The sequence below is a fragment of the Solanum dulcamara genome, chromosome 10 (genome assembly GCF_947179165.1).
Source record: "Solanum dulcamara chromosome 10, daSolDulc1.2, whole genome shotgun sequence".
Lineage (NCBI taxonomy): Eukaryota > Viridiplantae > Streptophyta > Magnoliopsida > Solanales > Solanaceae > Solanum > Solanum dulcamara.
In genome coordinates this window covers 400,941-416,684 of record NC_077246.1, presented here as the reverse complement: position 1 = coordinate 416,684, position 15,744 = coordinate 400,941, and the positions used below count along the sequence as shown (strand labels likewise).

Sequence of the window (15,744 nt, the reverse complement as noted above, 5' to 3'; positions counted from 1 at the left end):
CATGAGATTTGACTACGAAGAAAGGAACTTGAAGTAAAAGAGCAGCGTCTTATGCAAGACAATGATAGTTGGGCTTCTATAATTTTTTATCTGATAGACTTGATAAAAAGTCCACGTCTTATTTCTAGGTCTATCTAGTATCTACACACCAAAAATTCACTCTTAATGAATGGAGCAGAAAGTGAGTTTATCTATAATATCTGGTAATGCCTTCATGGACATGTTCCTCTTTGAGGTGGTCTAATCTAATCGAAGTTTCCGCAAATTCAAATTTAACCGGAATATAGCCACTAAAATTCTCCCAAAAGGTGTTTTTGGATATGTGCCACTAAAATTAAAAGAACACAACTATATATGAGTTGGCAGAAAATAGTAAAATTAATTATTGTTAATAGACAACTTTATTGGAATGACAATGGTAATATGACATAAACAATGTTCAAACATTGCAAAAATGTTCAAAAAAATAACGTGTACTTTGGCATTTTCCCCCAAAAATTGTTGAAATCATTTAATCCAAAATTCTCAACTTTTTTTTTCCCAATCATAACCGACTTCAACTTATTTGAAATTAAAGTGGAGTAATTATATTATTATTGTTGTTGTTGTTGTTGTTTTTATTTATACACTGTCATATAAAACAATATTAACTATAATATATTCAGTGTAATTCTACAGACGAAATTTGAACTATAATGAACTTATTATATATGAAGTCAATCTTTTCTAACTATTTTCTTATAATGATGTGCTAAGACGATTTATGAATTCAGTAGTAATTCAGAATTCATAAACTTGAAATTTTATGACAATATTGGGCTTCAAGTTGACATAAATCTTGGCGTGTATACTCTTAAGCCCAATCCAATTAGCATTCAGTAGAGCTTGCTTCCAAGTCCAGCCCAGAACCCAATTTGGGCCATATTTAAAAGGAAAAATTACTAGAAAAATCACTTTTTAATAAATAATTACTGATTTTAGCGATACTTTTTATTTATTATCATTTATAGCAATATATAACAATATTATGATATATCTCCTATGTATTAAAAGTGAATTATGCATGCAATATAAATGTATTATAAGTGTTTTAAAATATATTATACTTGTTTGGTAAGAAATTGACACAATGTATTATAAGTGTATTAAAGTATATGATAAATTAAGTATCCATGAATAAAACTTGTATTATATAAGTTTTATAAATTATTCTCGTTAATATGTATTATAATTGTATTATAAGTGTTCAGTGAAAAAAAAATATTATTGCTATAAATAGTAAATATTTTTTTAATATGGTACATTTATGTAAATTCCCCTATTTAAAACATGACATTCCTACTCAAATTTCATCACTAAGGTTCTCTTATACTTGCAAAATATTTCAATTTGTTATGGAAAATCAATGCTCCATGCCAAATCGAGCTTATTGTACCTAGCTTTTTTCAACGAACTTTATGGTAAACTTATGCTAGGTAGTAGGTACAATTGTTCTGAAAGGGAAGTAATCAATAGAAACATGGTTATATTACTGTGTTCGAGCTGGATTAGTGGCACTCATAATGAGAATATATATTTAAATATTCAGTTACGATCAACGCTATCTGTAATAATCATTTGTGACAATGCTTCACTATAATAATCAAGTTGTGCAATTGATTTTTAATGTTACATTATGTTATATGTTCTATTTAACAACATTTTGTTACAACATCCAAAGAAATTCGGCTAAATGATGTTAGTATGGAATATGTTATATTATCGAGCATTTTTCCTTTAAATTTATTTTAGAGAAAAAACTCAAATTTTCCATCGAACTTTGAGAGAAAGCTCATTTATGTCATCCGTTAAAAATTTTACTCATTTATGTCATTATCGTTTGAGAAAAGGCTCATCTATGCTATTATTTTTTAACTCTGATTTTGCAAAATCACCCAAACAACTTTTACCTTTTTTTTAAAAAATAAATTGAATCAAATATACTCTTTTTACTTCTTCTTCAAGAATATAAAAAACTCCAAATTTCCAACTTCTTCAATTTTTCATAAAATTATCTCAAATTTCAACAGTATCATCTCTCTGAGCTAGATATCAAAAACTCAATATTGTTTAAGCTCGAATTCAACCTAACCCAACAAGACACAATTGAAAAAATTTCAAAACTTTAACCTCCTCTTTAATGATAGAATTTTCTCCACTACTCCAAATCATTTGAAATTTTGAACATAGACATAGTGAACTTTAACATAGTGTTTTTTGAGTCTATTCAAAATTTTAAGTAATTTAGAGTAGTGGAGAAAATTCTACATTAAAGAGGAAGTTAAAGTTTTGAAATTTTGAAAAAAATTTAAGTGTGTCTTGTAGAGTTAGGTTGAATTCGAGCTTTAAATATATTGAGTTTTGATATCTAGCTCGAAGGGATGATACCATTGAAATTTGAGGTGATTTCATGAAAAATTAAAGAAGTTGGAAATTTGGAGTTCTTCATGTATTCTTGATGTTCTTGAAGAAGAAGAAGCAAAAAAAATACATTTGATTCAAAATTTTAATAAAAAAACGTTAAAAGTTGTTTGGTGGTTTTGCAAAATTGGAGTTAAAAAATAATGGTATAGATGATCCTTTTCTCAATCGGTAATGGCAAAAATGAGCCAAACTTTTAACGGATGTCATAAATGAACATTTTTTCAAAGTTCGATGGCAAATTAGAGCCTTTTTCCTTATTTTATAAGAGTGAAAAACACACCTAAAATATCTGATTTTTCGAATTTTATGTCTGAACTATTAGGTGTACGAGCTTCTTATATGGATTATCGCCAACATTATCAAAACACATATCAACTATTAATTGTTCTCTTTTCCTACCCGAATAGTGACAATTCAACGAAATAATTGATAATTGAAGTGTGTTTTGATAAATAGTTGATGAAAATTTAAGTATGAAATTCGAAAAATCAGAATATTTAAGTGTGCTACTTATTATATAAAAGAAAAAATTGAATTAATGGTGCTTTAATAGTTGTGTTCAGGATTTTGAGATGATGAGTGCACGGTTAATAAATTTAGGTTGTTATCAATCTAAATTGTTAATAGGTCCAAAATTAATTCTCGAGCCGGGTTCACGGGAACCAACCCCCACTTGCTTACGCCCCTGGCTTCAAAGGCTTAAATAGTGGTTCCAAATAAGAAGGGAAAAAAGAGAAGGGCCAAAATTACTTGAAGAGTTTTACTTATGGGACTATTTTTCAAGTCTATTAATCACTTGTTTGCTCAAAGGTTGATCTACCATTTGTCCTTTCAGATTTCAACTACACCAATCTGTGTTTACCTCTGTCATCGACACCTCCATACGGTATATTTAATTTTTTGTTTATTACATCTCTGAAAATCAGTTAATTTGACTAAATTATTGTATTGGGTCCTTAGATTTTTGGATGAGAATGTGAAATGCCGATTCTTGATTTTAAAGGTTGAGTCTTTTCTATTTCTTTTTTGTTTTTTCAGATGAAAGGAACAAGAAATGCTAATTATCGTGTGTTATAGAGATAAATGTTGAGACTTGAACTTTGGATTTTTTTTTTCTTTTTGTTGATGCTGTTGAGAGGATTGTGAAATGCCTATTATGGGTTTGAATGAATTGTTTAATTGGGTTTTCTGGGTCAATTAGTGAGTTTGAATTGTGCTGATTGTTGAGAAATGAGGTGAAATCTGAATCTAAGGAAACAAGATTTTGAGGTCAACTTTTGATCTTCCAATTTCTAATTCTTGGTTTTAAAGGTTGAGTCTTGAAATCATCTGTTGATTATGAGAAATGCTAATGTTGGGTTTCAATGAATGTGTTATAGAGATAAAAGGTTGAGTCTTGAAGTTTGATAAAAAAAATAATTTAAAAATGGTTGAGTCTTTCTTTGTTGTTTATGGGAAGAATGGTAAATACCAATTCTGGGTTTAAGGTTGGGTTGGAAAAGATAAACTTGCTGCACGAGTAAAATGCTTGAATCACCAGTAGTCGCGTTGCTTTTCTGGGTCAATTATTAAATGATAGTCTGTTTGAATGAGTGAGTTTGAATTATGCTGATTGTTGAGAAATGGGGTGAAATCTGATTCTTAGGAAACACGTTTTTGAAGTGTTTTGATATGCTTACTTCTCGTTGAGTTATGTATCCCATTGCCTCGAATTTAGTGTTTGGCCTTTGATTTTTGGATGAAAGGTATATAAAATGATAATTCTTGGTTTTAAAGGTTGAGTCTTGAATTTCGTAAAAGAAAAGTTTGAGTCTTTTCTTTTTCTTCTTTGTTTTTTTCAGATGAGAGGAATGAAAAATGCTAATTCTAGGAGTCTTGAAGTTTGATAAAAAGAAAAGGTTGAGTCTTTCTTTGTTGTGGATGAGAGGAATGGTAAATGCCAATTCTGGCTTTCAATGAATGTAAGGTTTGGTTGAAAAAAATGAACTTGATAGAATTTGGGCGTATTGCTTCACGAGTAAAATGCTTTGCTTTTGTGGATCAATAATTAAATTATTATCTGTTTGAATTAGTGGGCTTAAATTGTGCTGATCGTTGAGAAATGGAGTGAAATCCAAATCTAAGGCAACAAGATTTTGAGGTCAACTTTTGATCCTCCAACTACTCATTGCTTATGTTTTCCATTTTATATGCCTATTGATTCTCTGATAGGCATTTGCTTGTGACACCATTCTTATATTTATATAATTTTTCGGTAACATCTGGTTGTTTTGTTTCTTTGTCTTGTTTTTTAAGATGAGCCAAAAAATATGGAGAAATTGACATAAATAGTCGCCCATTAAAATAATAGCCAACAAATGTATATTTTTTGTATATTAATGTATCTTCTATATCTATGGGATCTATACAGGTTAAAGGAAACAACAGATTCTGAATTATCTTGTTTCATTAGAGGATAAGAGATTTTCTGATCTGAAGAATATAATCACAATGACAATTGAGAATGCTGAGCTCACCACCGAGCAGGTAATTTCTTGCATGAATAAGCATCATCATGAATCTACAGTTATGCACTAATAGTAGATTTCTACCATCATCATAATGAACATCTAGGTCTGTGGCTGTTAGTTGCTTTCTTTTTCATCCATTGACCTTCTTTTTCTTCAAAGGCTATATAATAGCTTGTCTGTGTAAATTAAAGAAACTGGAAACAATAAATGGACGACTAGAACACGAGGTTTGTGGCTTGTGTTAAAGTTTAATTACTAATTGCCTTGGTAGTAGAGCATTTTTTGACATAGAAATGTTCTCTATTCTCGAGATTGAAAATCGTATTTACTCTTTCTATTTCTAACCATCAGGGAGATTTATCCTAGATTATTCCAGCAAATAGCAGAATCGTGGCTAGGGAACTATACGAGTGATTTACCCAATTTATTATAGAAATTTTCGCGTTCAATGATTAGACCATGCAAACTGGAAATGTTTTTTCTTGGCTAAAGAAAGAGATTACTTGATCTATGTCTGTATCGCTCATGATATATCAACACTTGGACATCCATTGCAAGTGCATATCTCACTTTTGCATAGTAGGGCGTGTTCCATGACGAAACAAGTGAATGAAAGGCCGCTTTACGTTTTATGCTCTTTATCTTTCATCTTGGTGAAAGTAACAACAGGACATCCTTCATTATAATGTGAATCCTTCTTATCTTCTTTCCCGAGAGGGAAAAAGAAAGAGTATCTTATGGAGGGAGGGGTGGGGGTGGGGTTGGTGGGTGGGGTGAATAAGGAAACTGCTAATAGTAGTGATCAACTGTGTCTCTTACTGCACAGCTCAAATTGTGTGCTTTGCTCTTTAAAGGTTTTGAGGAGGGATATTCCATGGGAGACTTACATGACCACAAAGCTGATCAGTGGAACAGATCTTCAGCTGTTGAGGCGTTATGATAAAATGGCTGAAAGCTACAAATCTCAGTTGCTGGATGATGTAATGTTTTCTGTCTCTGTCTTTTTATTTAGCTATGATTTACATGTTAATTGCTCCCCAATTCCGATTCATGCATCTTACTTCCATGTTCACTGAAACTTTTCTGCCTAATCTTTCTTGTAATTAGTTGGATTTTTCTTCTAAATTCTATCTGGAGAAGGTCTCATATGTGGTAATGTTGCGTTTGCTTTTTATGTCACCAGAAAAATGAGTCAGAAGTCACTGGGAGAAAAATTAAATATTCCCTTCAATGGAAATTGTTGATGTAGTACAATCACTAATCTTATCTGTACTAATTCGTGGTGGCACACACCGACTTCCTTCCTATTTTTGTTTTGGCTCTGATTGAGTGTCCTTTTTATGTGTGGTTTGGGTGTTAATCTATTAAAAGTTATTCATTACTCCCCCTGTGTTTCAATTTGTTTGTCTGTTTTTGATTTGACACGGAGTTTAAGAAAGTAAATAAGACTTTTGTATCTTGTGGTCCTAAACTAAAGATACGTAGAATGTACCAAAATGTCCTTTAATTTTTGTGGTCTTAAACCTGTGGAAAGTTGAAATTAAAAAGTTGCTGAAAAAGAAGAAAGACATTCTTTTTTTAACGGATAAAAAGGAAAGTAAGACAAACAAATTGAAATGGAGGGAGTAATAAAAAGGGGTTATTTATGTAATTTTAGTAATGATGATGTGTCATTTAAAACATTTTTAAGTTTTCTGTAAGCTACATGCACTATGATTATGGGGTACGTACGCAATGGTGTTTTTAACATATGTTATCAAGAAATGCCTATTGCTACTTCAGTTTTGGTTTCTTTCTCAATCTTCTATAGCTCTTGATGTTCCATAATGGTCTTTAGTTTTACGACATTGATAAACTGGAAACATTTTTTGCAGGACGGTCCAGCTTATATCCATGTTTTTGTTACTACTTTACGAGACATCTTCAAACAAGAAACTGTGGAATATGTTTTAGCTTTAATTGATGAAATGCTTACAGGTAACTGAGGGGTGTATCTTTCTCTGCAAAAATAAAAAGTACTAGCGACGGACAACTTAAGTCACTAAATAACAAACAATTGTTGCTAATCCTAATTAACGACGGATTAGTGGTGGATTATCAAAATATCGTGTTAGCTATGGGCTAGTTAGCGACATATTAGCCATGCTGATTCATTTTTTATTATAGTGTTTTAGATTTCTTTTGATAGATCGACGAATCTATACTCTCTTTCTTGCAGCAAACCCAAGAAGAGCGAGATTATTCCATGACAACTCTTTTTCCAATGAAGACACTTATGAACCTTTCCTCAGGTACTTTTATTATAACTTTTAGTCTGCAATTGTCAGATATGATGGTGCCTGTTGTATTATACTTGAGCTTGTCTCCCAGATTTATTTTTCTTTCTTTCTCTCCCTCTATAGCATGCTTGATGCAATACTCCCTCTTTATCCTATGTCCTCATGTATTAACATGTGTGTGTTTGATAACCTTGATGTCCGTGCCGGTTTGCATGCACCTCGACTAATTCTACGGGATACTTGCCACCTCCCACCGGCAATAGGTGTCAAGTTGGCTAAAACAGATGGGAAGAAATCACCTAGAGTTTTGTCTCTGCTGGGATTTGAACCTGAGACATCGTGTATTCACATGTGTTGATATATGGATTTTCCTATATCTATACATTTATACGGCTTCACACTTATCATCTCAATGCCCAGCTTACAAGATCACTGAAGAGTTACTGGTCCTCACGTTTGAGATGCAGTTAGCAGTAATTCATTTAATTATATTTTATTTAATTTCTTGATGATTCAGCAGCAAATTATGTGTTTGAATTAGCAGATATATTTTGAAGGCGAAGCTCTTTTCTCTTTCTTTTGTGCTTCTTATCTAAAATTCACTAGAACTACTTTCCTTTTTTTAAAAAATAAAATAAAATCCGGTCCAACACTCGATCTTTTGTATTTTTAAGTTCTCGTTATGGAGAAACTGTCCTATAGTCCTTTAGGATTTTAATATCTGCACTTATTTAAGTGGAAAGGTTCATAATCAAGAATTTCTTAAGTATGCCAAATATTAAGAGGTAACATTGGAGTCAAAAACAAAGTCAGCAACCTTACAGTGTTTCGATTAATTATATATGCATATGTATTCCAGATCGGTTTTACTCCTGAAACTAAACAGTGTGTTCATATGTCATTTGGCTCTAACGGAGAATCCAAAATCCAAAAGCACATGTAGATAGCTCAACAGGAAAATGAGAGTTGTATGTTCTTTTGAAATTCACTGTTCTGCCAATATGTAGTCTCTTCTTTGCGATAATCTTGCATCATCACATTCTTTCTCTTTCTGAATGATGAGTTTATTTCTTTCAGATTGCTTTGGAAAGGTAATTGGTTCATACAAGAGAAGAGCTGTAAGATTCTCTCTTTGATAGTGAGGTAGTAACGTCACTATTCCTATGATGTCAATCAGCTTGAGAGACTTAAGATTAGGACGATTTACTGATAACTTTCTTATGGATCTTCTGTTCTTTTTGGTAATTCCAGTGCCAGGCCAAATGTTCAGAATGTTGTTGATGCAAATGGAGATGCCTCGAATTCAAAGAGGACACTCACCACTATGGAAGATGTTCTGAATGGCCTAGTGGAGTGGCTATGCACGCAGGTTCATCTGCATTCCTAAATTTTGTACTTCTACTTTGTACCTCCACTCACGGTCCCCCAACCCCCCACCCCAAAAAAGAAAAAATAAACTACCGATTCATGAGGTTTTTTTCTAGACATTTCAAGGGGATTTTCAATGGTTTATTGAGGCATTGAGTTTCTGCAGTAGTACTTGCCAATCTCTTTGCTCTTTCAAATTGTGCCTTCTATCATTTTTGGCAAATACATAAACAGACACTCAAACTTGGCCGCAGTTGGCAACTAAGAACTTCAACAGTGAGTATGCACATCTAGACACCTCAACTCATTTCCACTGTGTCAATTGAACACTCCAGCTTATAAAATGATCATCTAGACACCTCTAAAATTAATGTGCCACATCAGTATCGGGTGCCCACGAGACACAATGGGGACTAGTTAGAGTGTCTAGTTGCTAGTTGAGACCAAGTTGATGTGTCTAGATGTGCACACTGACAGTTGAAGTGCTTACTTGCCAGCTGAGGCCAAATTTCTGTTTATTTATTATTCGCTCTCTTTTTGCTTGTTATGGTATTCTTTCTTAACTAAAGTTAAGTCACTAAAGTGGTGGGAGAAAAGGAGGGGCAGATGGGCGATGTTCTGGGTTTATTTTCAGTTGTTGCTAGAAGCATAAAATTATATGACAATAACTTGTTACTGTTGTCTGTCCTGATTCCTCTGTATCATTTCAGCTGAGAAAGCCTTCTCATCCTAGTTGTAGCATTCCCTCTGCAATCAATTGTCTTGCAACTCTGTTGAAGGAGCCTGTTGTTCGACGTTCATTTGTTCAAACTGATGGAGTGAAGCTGCTTGTTCCTTTAATTTCACCAGCATCTACTCAGCAGTCCATTCAGGTCCGTCTTTACACAAGTGTTGCCACCTGTTAGACCAACTTCATAAATTCTGTAGTCGTGCTGGGAAATGACTGTTAAGATGGTTGTCATTTTACTCCATGTATCATGCAGCTCATAATTGTTGACAAAAAGTTCCATGCTTCCACCTTTGACCCGCCCTCCATATATGGGCCAAATTACAACAACATACTCAGTGTAATCCCACAAGTGGGGTCTGGGAGGGTGGGGAGGGTAGAGTGTACGTAGACCATACCCCTACCTTGGGAGGTAGAGAGGTTGACCCTCGGCTCAAGGAAAAGCATACCAAAGTAGATCGAAAGAGAAATGATGAAGTGAAGAAATCATGGAAAAATACTACAGAGAGCATGACAAAGCATTCTGGAAAAAAGGAACAGTAACTACAACATAATAGTGCGATAATCGAAGTACAAGAGACAGTAGCTAATAGCAGAAATAGAAGGACAAGAAACTACATATAGGCCAAATTACAACCTCTTTTAGTAAAGCGGTTTCTCCCAATTCCAACTATGATATATCTGATTAACTATTCTTTGAAACAGCTTCTCTACGAGACATGTCTATGCGTTTGGCTTCTGTCTTACTATGAACCTGCAATTGAGTACTTGGCTACTTCTAGGGCCCTACCTCGATTGATTGAAGTTGTTAAAGGTTCAACAAAAGAGAAGGTGAGCTATTTTTGCTTCTGTTTGTTCTAATATCTTTTCTACTTGCTATCCCTATGTCTTAAACTTAATGTGGCGGTTCTCCTTTGGATGCCAAGAAAGAACTCGGTAATATTATCTTTTCTACTTGCTATCCCCTAGTTATGTAGTCGTGATTGATTTCCTTCATTCGCGTTCATCCTTCACTTCTCTTGAGTTAGTTTTCAGTCATTTGCTTTCTAGGCAGCACATTACTTAAGCTGTTGCATTTTCTATTTATTCATCTATGAAGTATCTTTGGCTCATCATTGTTCATGGCATTTTTATGTACAATGACTACAGGTAGTCAGAGTTGTCATCTTGACTCTTAGGAATTTGCTTGTCAAAGGGTCATTTGGTGCTCAAATGGTAGACCTGGATGTTCTGCAAATTGTACAGAGCTTGAAAGCTCAGTCTTGGAGTGATGAGGTGAATAGAAAGGTTTTGTGTTTTTTAATTTGATACAGTATGTCACTTTATTTTCTTTATATCAGAAGCAAATTAAAAGAAATTCCCACAAAGTTGAAATAATAGACTATATTGACAGTGCTTAATCATGCTACTATGTCTATGGAATAATCGTGAACCTTTTAAGACAACTTCTTGTTTCCGAGGGCGAATTGACTTTTCCTGCACCTAAAAATAATCTTAATGTAGGCGGATTTGGTCAGGGAGATGCAGACATAGTACTTTAGGATCCATTACGTGTCCAAGGACTTCTGTTCTTCTTGGCATCTGTTATTTTGGTCTTTATAAAGAAATAGTTCAAGAAGGTTCAGTAGGTCAAAATGAATTTCTAGTTCGCAGATTTATCGACATCACCCTAATTTGTCGTGTAATCTTTTTTAGGACCTTTTGGACGCTCTGAATCAACTTGAAGGAGGATTGAAGGACAACATCAAAAAATTGAGTTCATATGATAAGTACAAGCAGGAAGTCCTACTTGGCAGTCTTGATTGGTCCCCCATGCATAAAGATCCTCTATTCTGGAAGGAAAATATAAATTGTTTCGAGGAGAACAGATTTCAGGTAATGCCTCTGGCATTTCTCATTCTTTTGTATAAGCTTAAACACCACAAGTTTCTGTTACTGTTGTGCCTTTCTGTGAGAAAAACAACAATCTTGCAGGTCGCGTAACAGCTCAACAATCTTGCTGGCCTTGACTTAGTATATATGCTAACTCAAATAAAAAACTTCACACATTTATAAGTAGCCATAGATATCAGTCGTAACAGTCAGTAGAGTGGTGCAGTATTTTTAAAGCAAAAAGCACAAAAACGACAAGGTCCATAGGGATTGAAGCATACACTCCTGTGAATAAAAATGTACTATTTATGGTAAATTAAAAACTATCAAACATCTATGATTTGGTACAGTAAAAATAAATTGGGACTAAAATAACTCATTTCAACATCCAATGTACAATAATGTTGATATTAATCTAACTACTAATTTGAGTTTCAGAGAAATGATTGATTCTCGTCGTATGTACTTAAGCACCATCTTTTAAGTGATAACTTCATGCTTCACATGAATCATGCTTTAAGCCCCAAAGCAATGACTCTTAATAACGCTGGTGGTGGTGGTGATCTTTGTAGGTTTATCGTTTTCATCCCCTGTTACTGTATGAAGTGTATCAAAAACACTCTTGAACTATCATTTTTTCGCGAGTTTCACACCCCAACTATTAATTGTTCCATTTTCCTAATGTATTAAAACACACCTAGTTGAGTAGATGGTGATTGTTCAGGTAGGAAAAAGGAATAATTGATAGCTGGCCTAAGCATGTTTTAGTACATAGATGGTGATAGTTCGGGTAGGGAAAGAGAACGACTTTCGGGTAGGGAAAGAGAACAACTAATAGTTGGGCTGTGTTACTCGCGAAAAAGTGATAGTTCAGGCATGTTTTTGACCATTTACTCATAAATCAATCCATTGACTATTGTATTGAGTGTTGTATAGATTGATCGTTGTCGTGTTGTGTTGCAGATCTTGAGAGTGCTGATGACGATTTTGGATACATCAAATGATGCAAGGACACTTGCTGTAGCTTGCTATGACTTGTCACAGTTCATTCAGTGCCATCCTGCCGGGAGAATCATAGTGGCTGACCTCAAAGCTAAGGAACGGGTAATGAAACTATTGAACCACGAAACTGCAGAGGTCACGAAAAACGCCCTGCTTTGCATCCAGAGGCTTTTCTTAGGTGCCAAATATGCCAGCCTTTTGCAGGCTTAAATTATCTTTGGCTTCAGTCTTTAGACAAACTATACACATTTGTTATTTCAAATGGCTCAAGTTTGAGAGTGGTCATGTTCTATCTAGTCATTTTATCTTATTATCGTTTGATGAGATTGGAAGGACACGGATAGTGAGGAATCATGTAGCCGACTTCAGCTTGTTTGACTAGATCCTCACTCTTACGAATGCCTGTATGAGTTAATTTTGTTTCTCCTCTCTTGTTCTTCTCTCTTAAGCCGAGGGTCTTTCGGAAACAGCCTTCCTACCTGTCAAGGTGGGGGTTAGGTCTGCGTACACTTTACCCTCCCCTGACCCCACATGGTTGGACTATACTGGGCTTCTTGTTGTTGTAAATGAAGTTTTTGCACAACATCTATGAGTTAATTTTTCCTACATTGATGTTATTTATACTAGTAAATTACGTAGAGTTGCATATTTTCTCACTTACAAGACGACTCTATTTTATTGGGAAGACGCAGTACTCATTAAGCATCTGATGACTAACGTAATGACTATACTAAAAGATTTTAGTTCATATTTTGCACATCGTTATGGGGATCGTTGAGCCCCATGAAGACGACTCTACTTTACATGAAACACACATTATCCATTCTACTTTACATGAAACACACATTATCCATTAACGTTCAACAAAGAACTTCTGGCCATCCAATTTATACCCTGGAAAAAGGATAGTCCGATGCACTAAATTCTTGCTATGCTCGAGGTCTGAGGAAGGATTGGATCATATTAAATTTCTTATATGCAACTCTATCTAATATTTATATGAGAATCTGTTTCTATAACTTAAACTCGTGACTTGTTAATCATACGACGATAACTCTTACCGTCCCCCTCCTCAGTACTCCACACCATCAGTCCATCACCCCATATACACATGCCTTTAATGCCATGATTATACCAAAAATCTCTTTTCACAATCCCAACAGATACATCTAAACCTACCTGAAACAGCCAGTTGAGGTAACTGATGTAAAAAGAGCAAGTGGCATTCTATGAACCACTTCTAGTCAATGTTTCGATAGAAACAACATCATATCTCTAAGTTATATTTTGTTTCCCTACATATACATGGGAGAAAGTGGGGCTCCAAAAAAATTGAGGCCCCAAGCGATTGCTTTAGTGGTCTTATAGTCTAGACGGTCTTGGCTACGATATTAGGTTGTGTTCAGACAAATCTAATAATGTTGACTTAAAACACTATATTTGTATTCAATATAACAACAACAACATGCCCAGTATTGTTCCATAAATGGAGTCTAGGAAGGATAAGATGTACGTAGATCTTATCCCTGTCTTTGTGGGGGTGGGGGGGGGGGGAGACAGACTGTTTTCGACAGATGCTCAATACTAAAAAGTCACTATTTTTCCATTGAAAAATATTTAGTGACTATTTCAATATTTCAATGAGAATCTGTTTTTCACCATGATTTTTCCAGTGAGTGCGTTCGATGGAAATAGAGTGGAAAATCATGTTTTATAACTTAAATTTCTCATTGATTCGTAGTGAAAAAATCTTTGTTTCTAATAATAACTCGGCTCATATATATAAATATTTAATTGTGAATCTTGTAACTAAAACAATTTATGAATTCGAATTCATACCTAATACTATAGCTTCGCCTAATTATTAATTGTGGTTAAATCTAGAAGTAGAGGGAAATATCTCTATCTAGACAATTAATACCAAAAGCAAACGCCGGCACTAACTTCTAAAAATGATTTAAGCCATTTGATTAAGACAACTAAATCAATTTAAGCCTTAGCATGCATAGTTTCATAAACTAATCTAGATTCAAGGGGCAGAGTTAGAAATTCTAATAAGACAATTAAAAAAATGCAATAAGCCCATGGTAGTTCCAAGGGGGCTGGGGAAAGGGGGGGGGGGGGGTCTGTGAATTTCCAATAGTTTAGGTATGAAACATGTAAATTGGTGATAGTTTAAGGGGTGTTGTAACCTATTCAGTCAATTTTTTTTCACGTCATGTACTGCCACTTGGAACTCGTTATAGAAGCTTTTGGAATGTGATGTTCACGTAACATGTCATATACCTCCTATATAAGTTCCACACCATGTGTATTTCTTAGGTCATTAACAACCAGTTTCTCTTCAAACACCACTTTCACTTACCATCTTTAATTCAACATTTTTTTCTATCGATGTCTCACTTAATTAACACTCCACTAAAAATGTCGAATGCTCGTATAGAAAGGTTTGTTAGTGAAGCAGCACCACCACAATTTGTAAATATCATCAATTTCTCCAAGTAACTCATCATCTACAATGAAGTCCAAGTATTATGTCAAAAAAGTTCAAATGTCTTTTCCTTTATTTGGAACTAAATCCTCTTCTTAGAAGAGAGGTTAGTCCATATAAATATATATATTGGTTAAGTTTGTATGCTAGTTAATTTCTTAAGTAGTGTTTATTATATTATTCATCCAAGTGAGTTTGTATTTAAGCAAGATACTCTCTTTGTTCGGGTTTTGGGAATGGAGTTGCTTCTGGTAAAGAGTGTTTCACTCCAAAGTGAGATGTTTTTGACCACTATTAATCGGTCTCCAAAACGAATACCAGACAGCAAAATGGAACCAAGAACAAAAGATACTCTATTTGTTTTAGTTTCTGTGGCAACGTTTCCTTTTTAGTATGTTATGAAAAGAATGACAATTTTCTAAATTGGGAGACATAGTCCTCTTATTTACGTTTTCTTCCGTATTAATACAATTTTCTTTTCTTATTGGAAAACAAAAATAAATATTTTCCTTCCATATTTATTTTCTTTAAATTTCCTTCTATATCCAACAGGTTCAAGCTATGTTGCTTAGACTCTTCAAAATTTTGATTGCATCAGTGTCGCACTATTTTTGAAGTATCTGACACGTCAATATTTTTAAAATCCCAAACAACATAGGGTTCAAGACTTCAAGGTACTGACATATTTCCCCGAATCTATTAAGGTGTGGATTTGGAAAGAAAAAGAAACTTATTCACGTTTAGTATTTGAATTACTTAATTTGATGTAAACACTAAATGCGGGTTCCCAAAGGATTTGTTTACTTCCCATTTTGTAAAAGACAAATTAAATCAAAAACAAACTGTCATAAAACTTTTGATCTGAAAAAAAAAAACTAAAAAAAAAACTAAAAAAACTTTTGATCTGAAAAATCTCCTAGAGGAAAGAAAATCAATTTTGTTTTATCTTTGCCTATCTGATTATCTTCCTCTAGTGGAGGTTTTTCTATTTTCATTGATCCTTCATCAACAATCACATATCTTTTTATACTT

The 15,744-nt window shown here is 34.0% G+C and overlaps 1 protein-coding gene across 1 annotated transcript; it reads left to right on the top strand.

Annotated features, from left to right (window-relative positions):
* The first annotated feature begins 3,154 nt into the window (after positions 1-3,154).
* On the top strand, positions 3,155-12,653 carry LOC129870249 (V-type proton ATPase subunit H-like). The gene is made up of 12 exons (XM_055944950.1): positions 3,155-3,349; positions 4,874-4,989; positions 5,828-5,953; positions 6,848-6,950; positions 7,192-7,264; positions 8,330-8,395; positions 8,504-8,621; positions 9,331-9,492; positions 10,053-10,178; positions 10,497-10,622; positions 11,043-11,222; positions 12,183-12,653. Exons 2-12 carry the CDS (start codon positions 4,954-4,956, stop codon positions 12,429-12,431), a joined length of 1,365 nt encoding a protein of 454 aa, XP_055800925.1. The 5' UTR covers positions 3,155-3,349; positions 4,874-4,953; the 3' UTR covers positions 12,432-12,653.
* Positions 12,654-15,744: the final 3,091 nt, after the last annotated feature.